Here is a 6,939-nt window from a genome sequence, read left to right on the forward strand (position 1 = left end):
AGAGAAAACCAGCTTTAAGTAAATTATGATTTTGCATATGAAACACATGCCAAAGTTAGGACCTCTTCCAATTAATTGGTAGAATATTGATGGAATTTTTATCTTCTGAGTTGCCTAGCAACCAACACTAACTCAATACCACTAGCTATGAGAGTTGTTGTTTTTAATCAGATTAAGTATTCAGCTGCTCTAAAGGAACTCAATTTGTAGGAAGACGAAAGGATTCCCCTATGAATCTGGAGCTGTGCCAGACATTTAAATAAGTAGTGTCCCAATTCCTTAGTGATTCTGTACTGAACTGTCTTGGATGTTGAAATATTCCCTGCTTCTTTTCCCCTGGGTGGCAGAAGATGTTACAACATTCATTAAATTGGATAGAGAGTAGGAACGGAGAAGGCAGAGTCCTTGCACCTTGAAACCAGCATATTCAATCAACATTCATTGCATGCCAGGAATCAGAAATACAAAACCATTTGTCTTTGCCCCTTAAGAATTTCAGAGTCTAGGAGAGGCGGTCAGTCAATGTTGAATAATAGAGCAAATTATTTCATGAGCGGCTTTCCATATCTATTTCCCTGGCTCTACCCTAAACATTATGGATTGAGCAGTGCGAGTGGATATGGAAGATCTTAAATATTCACTGTTAGAATTATTATTTTCCTGGCAAACCCGTCCTGACAGAATATCCCACTGTCTCCCAACACATTCATGTCAGGTTCACAGCCTTAAAAGGCTGCACTTCCTGGTGGAGAGCACAGGGAGCTGAGTGGAGAGGGTCTTCTCCCTTGCTGCTGTGACTTACTGCCTCTTTTGCCTGAAGCCAGTTACTCAGACAATCCTGTGGCCTGCTTTTTCCATTTGTAAGCAGGGCATGATGATTTAGATTCTGCTTCTCTCGTGGCAACAAGTGTGATGCAATGAGATAATAAATGTATGAGTTCTGAACAGATACATGCAATTTCTGAGCTAGTCTTAATCATTTGGCACCAAGCTTATGTCACATTTCAGGTAGCACCCTTGTACCTTCCTTTAAATTTCCTTATTCCTTTATAACTCAGGGCCATACGATTTAAAGAGTAGAAAAGTGGCAGGTTGGAATTGCTGTGTTTATTTGCACTTAATGTTGCCTCCATCATTTTGAATGTCCGTGCGCTAGCTTCTTTTGCAGGGAAGATGGGCTTTTTTTGCCTGAGAAATCCATCTTGCCCCTCTGGCATTTCGGCGTTTATTTACCCAAAAACATGACTTAAGGCCTCCAGGCCTTTCAAGCAGGCAGCTGGTTGATGAATCATGTTCGGCGTTCCTATAGTACTGCTGGCACATGTCAGAGGAACACTCATGCCCGTCACCTGCCCCTGTCAGTTCTTTCTCTTCTAATAAAATACATCTGTGTTGGTGACTGAATAAAAACACCATGTGGAGAAAGGCTGGGTGTGGAGTAATTTAATCAGGGCAAGTCAGCACTCTGAGTTGAGTGATACAGTGTCAAGGATAGGAGGATGGTTTGGTAGCAGCTTTCGGAAACAGGAGCCACTGGAAAGGGCCGGAAGCGCGGTGCTTGTGATCATAATGGGTCACGGTCCTGGAATGCAGGTGGCCCAATCTATCCCCCCAAGTCAGGGTCTTCAGGGCACAAGATTCCCATAAGCTCCTTTCGGAATTGCCACAAGGGTTTTGCGTGGCCTTTTTCTATTAGCATCATTTTAACATTTTTGTTGAGGATTATAAATTTTTTAAGGAAGTTCAAACCGAAGTTCAGAGCCCTGCCAGCAGTGCTTTTTAACATTGGCTTTAGTGGCTACGTTTGGTATCCTGAGGAACTGATTAATTTAAAACACCCTCATTTTAAAAGTAAAACAGCAGGGAGACTGACATTTGCAGTCTGGTATTTTGCCGTTCTCACTGCTCATTGTGTTTAAAAATTTGTTTCCTTTGTTGTGAATATCCAGTAGTATATATAATTTTGTGTTGTGTTTAAAGAGGAGAAATTAAACATGTTCAGGGTGCTGGTCTGCCCCGAACCTCATCATTTCACAGAGTGACAGGGGAAGGCAGTAATTAGGGGCCACGGGATGTTTAAAGTGCCTTGGAAAGTAGCTTAAGTAAAAATAACAGTGTAAGTTATAGGTTTGTTGTTTTGTTGGTTTTTCTTTTTGTAATGATTCACCTGGCACTGTTCTTAAAGTCGTTATTTGCTGAGAAAAGAATCACTGTCCAAGATGAAAAACCAACAACAGCGGCTCCTTTATTCCTATCTCCAGTCCTGTTGGTGATCATACTTACGGTTCCCTTTTTTACTTCAGCTAAGTCATTTTCACGTCTATGTGTTTTGTTTTGTTTTTTCCTACGAGACAAGATCTGTGCTATCTGATACTTCATTAACAGGTGTTCTGGAGATAATCTAGCCCCAAAATAAAAACACTAAATATAGCACTCAAGTTCAAGGCTTCTGAATGTTATTATGACTTAAAAATTCAATCTAATGGATGCTTCACACCGAAACTATTTATTGTTAAGAAACCTGGTGGTAAATGATGCACATCCTACAGCTCCATCATCCTGGTTAAATCCCTCCTGACTCAGATCACACATTAGCATTCTTACCATATGGCTCAAAGGGTAGAGAATATATGCGCAGAGGAACAAGTCGGTAACATTTTTTGACCATCTGGTAAATAAATGTGTAAGTAGCAGGAATTTTAATATTTATTTAGTTACATGGACGCAACCTTTGACCTGAGACAGGCTCTAACACAGTAAAGTAGAACTGAATTTACATTTCTCAAGTATTTTTTATCTAACTCATTAAACATATTCATAGTCTACTATTATGCTCTTAAAATCCAACACCTAATCATGTGTTTCTTATGTTTATTGTTTTATCAGGGCTCCTTACAGTGCGCAACTTAAATATCTTTCATGAGAGGCCATATGTTTGGATCCAGCATACAGGCTTATGTGCTGAAGTTCTGCTCTACCCCAACCACTGTGCGGCCTGGATAAATTACTTGACCTCTCTGAGCCTTGAATTCTTCATTTGTAAAGAGAAAATAACATTGTCAAACAGTTATCCCTCAAAGGGTGGGCCATGAAATGCCATGGGTTGATACATCAAAATCATGTGGGGGGCATTGTCAAAATACCAACACATAGGCCTCACCCTCAGAGATTCTGACTCAATATGCCTGGAAACAGCCTAGAATCTGTATTTTTAGTCACTGTCATAAGTGATTCTGAGGTACACCGAGCTATTATTATGAAGACTAGTTGATTATAGCACCTAGTTTCCTAGGAAGATATGTGGGTAGCTAATTCTAACAAATACTAAAATTCTGTAAATAATTTGTTATTATTATTATTATTAAGCATAACCCTAAATATATAAATTTTATATCCTAGAAACTTAACATTTGACAGCATTCATGCTTAAAATATTCCAACTTCACAGAAAATAAGATGTCAGTTTGAATGCTGGTGATTCATTAAATATACCTCTCGATTTTTGTGTAATTAGATCCTTCCTTTTTTCTTGTCCAGGAAACCACAAAACATTTTTGGACTAGATCTAAATCAGGAGCCCAAATGAACTTAAAGAAGCTAGCATGGGATTTTTAGTTTCTCAAGATCCATACACACAAAACCCTTAATCACTACAACTCCATTGCCCAGGCTTTCGCGGGTTTTCTAAAGACTTTGCGAAACTCTGATGATGGAAGAGTGAAGGACTTAATTACTTGCTTCGATATCATTCAACGTCAACGGCAAAGTGAACCAGACAGTAGTACCGCCATGGAAAGAAATTCAAGCTTATGGAAGAACCTAATAGATGAGCACCCAGTCTGCAGCACCTGGAAGGAAGAGGCCGAAGGAGCCATTTATCATCTCGCCAGTATTTTATTTGTAGTAGGTTTCATGGGTGGCAGTGGATTCTTTGGGCTCCTTTACGTCTTCAGTTTGCTGGGTTTGGGTTTTCTCTGCTCTGCCGTCTGGGCTTGGGTCGACGTCTGTGCAGCCGACATATTTTCCTGGAATTTTGTACTGTTCGTCATCTGCTTCATGCAGTTTGTCCACATTGCCTATCAAGTTCGCAGCATAACTTTTTCTCGCGAATTCCAGCTATTGTACAGCTCCCTTTTCCAGCCTCTGGGGACCTCTTTGCCTGTCTTCAGAACAATTGCTCTGAGCTCTGAAGTGGTTACTTTGGAAAAGGAACACTGTTACGCCATGCAGGGGAAAACCTCCATTGATAAGCTCTCCCTTCTTGTTTCGGGAAGGTTTGTACTCTTGCTGCTTGCTCTATCTCAGTTATTTCCTCTGTTAGTTACTAGCTGGTGTTTCTTTCTGCTGCACTTTTCCATCTCAACAGAGGATAATATGTGGCACTGGGAGGTACGAGAAACCCCATGACACATACATAGGCATTTAGAGTGCATGCTGTTATTTACTTGAAGCAGGATATAATCTAGAGCCTTAATATTTCTTCTTAGAAATAAGATGAACAAATGGGTTTGTCTGCATGTGCTGTTTGTTTCCAAGGTAATCACAGAGGGTCAGGAAGAGGATGATGCCAGCTTGAATGAACAGAATACTTATGTTGGCATGCAAAGTACTTTAAATAGTCTCTGATAGGGTGCTCTTTTAGGTAATACAGAACATTTAAGGTTTATAATGATCGATGTTTTTCGGAGAATTCTAGAATTGTCCACTTTTTACAAGCAGGGGGTGCACCATATATATGTATGTATATATATACATATATACATACATATATATATGTGTGTATATATGTATGTATATGTATACGTATATATATATATACATACATATATATATACACATATATATTATATTTATATTTGTATGTAAATTTTGAAAACAAAGTTTGGGGGAGGAAACAATAATGTGATGATTCATGTCTTTAAGAAGTGTAAACATTTAGTTTACAGAGGCATTTACAGTAGTACTCCTTTATGTTCTTCAGTGTTCTACTAAATTTAAAATCTGACTGAGCGCATTGAAACTTTTTCTGGAAGTATAACGTATGCACACAGATGGGCCCATGTCATCAAGGTACACCGTGATATAGTTTCTGATGAATTTCACCAATATTCCAGAATCCTAACTGTGTGAGGAATATCAGTCCATGAATCTTACAGATTTTGTCACTTACTAGCATGCATGAGTTTAAGATTCATCCTACGAAATTTTAAAAGCCAAAAAGGTTATGAGAGATTTGAAATACTGCACTCTGCACTTACCCCCAATCATGTGCTTGCTTTCTCCTTCTCTCACAAGTGATGTTCTTTGTGTTTGGGTAGGATCCGAGTGACCGTTGACGGCGAATTTCTGCACTACATTTTCCCCTTCCAGTTCCTGGATTCTCCCGAGTGGGACTCCCTGAGACCCACAGAGGAAGGCATTTTTCAGGTAAGGGATAACTGGGCCCCACAGTGAACACTGCCTCTCCCAAACAACGTTTGTTTAAAAACAGGCAAACAAACAAAACAGCAGGTGACAGAGCAATAATTTATACCCAACTCTGGAATGTACTTTGCAGGGTACACGACTTCCCGGTTCTGTTTGACCCTTGCTGATGACTGTCCCTGTACAGGTCCAGTGACATGAAGAAGAATGGGCATTGTGTATGACAGAAAGGAGTCTATGATAGATATTCTTAAATTTTCTTCTGCTTAACTGCATATATGGGGATTAAAATATGATTAATTGAGATTTGACTGTAAACACTGCCATTTTGACGGTTTAGAAAAACACCAAGAATTTAGAAGTCTGCCCTTATTACAGAGTAAGTGATGCTTAAAATTTTAAATGCTAATAGATTTCAGTTATTCTCCAGCAAAAAAGAAAAGAGAAAAAAAGTGGCAACCTTACTGTCACTACTCTGCTACTGTGTCTGGTACTTTTGAAAGGTAATCATTTCAATGGATTCTACCTATTATGGTGTATTGATTAATACATGCAACATACATGTGTGTATACAAATATAAAATCATATACATATGCAGAATAGGTAAACACATTGTGCTTTGTACTGCAGAAACAATTAGAGTTAAATGTCTGCAGTTTGGGGGGCTGACTTGGAAATACTTCTCTAACCATTAGCCAACTTTATTAGTTTTTCACATCAGGTAGCTCTCACTTTAGTAAAAGGCAGGTTTTAAAATAGTTAAATTGGAAACGGGCACAACATTGTGATTGTTTGCATTATAAATTATATGTGCATATATACATGTACATATATATGTAGTATAAATATATATAGTAGTTTTTCTCTGTTTTTACCATATATTGTGGGTCAGTGAACTTTTTTAACCTAAAAAATCAGCCAGTGAAATTTATTTAAAACTGGGGCAAAAAAGAAGTGGCAGAACTTGTCTTGCTTCCTAATCTTCATCTTCTCTGTGCCCTTACGTTTTCATAGGTGACCCTCACAGCAGAGACTGATTGTCGATATGTGTCTTGGAGGAGAAAGAAATTATATTTGCTCTTCGCTCAGCATCGTTACATCTCCCGCCTGTTTTCAGTTTTAATTGGAAGTGACATTGCAGATAAACTCTATGCCTTGAATGACAGAGTATATACAGGGAAAACATACCACTACGATATTCGGTTACCCAACTTCTATCAAATGTCAAGTCCAAAACTACCCAAATCACCCCTGACAGAACATTTCCGGAACTCCAGACCGTATTGTGATAAATGACTTTGAAGTGTGTAGTTTTTTAATTATAAAAAGACTCTCTTCATCATTCCCCAGATGAAATACAGCGAATTGTGCTCACCAGTATTTTTATAACTCAGACTCTGAGGCAAGGTGCCGCTGCCAGCTGCTTTATTCATCTCAACTTTTGCGTTGCGAATAAAGTTTACAAATTTCTCTGTATTTCTTATTGGAATAAATGGGGGGGGGATGAATAACTA

General features: G+C 38.8%; 1 protein-coding gene across 1 annotated transcript; it reads left to right on the forward strand.

The window, feature by feature from the left end:
* Positions 1-3,789: 3,789 nt before the first annotated feature.
* Positions 3,790-6,721, forward strand: POPDC3 (popeye domain containing 3). Its single transcript, XM_047101455.1, has 3 exons — positions 3,790-4,274; positions 5,319-5,427; positions 6,440-6,721. Exons 1-3 carry the CDS (start codon positions 3,790-3,792, stop codon positions 6,719-6,721), a joined length of 876 nt encoding a protein of 291 aa, XP_046957411.1.
* The last annotated feature ends 218 nt before the right edge of the window (positions 6,722-6,939 follow it).

The sequence above is a fragment of the Lynx rufus genome, unplaced genomic scaffold, assembly GCF_022079265.1.
Source record: "Lynx rufus isolate CCGP_SWC_20201006 ecotype Redwood Valley unplaced genomic scaffold, mLynRuf1.p SCAF_6, whole genome shotgun sequence".
Lineage (NCBI taxonomy): Eukaryota > Metazoa > Chordata > Mammalia > Carnivora > Felidae > Lynx > Lynx rufus.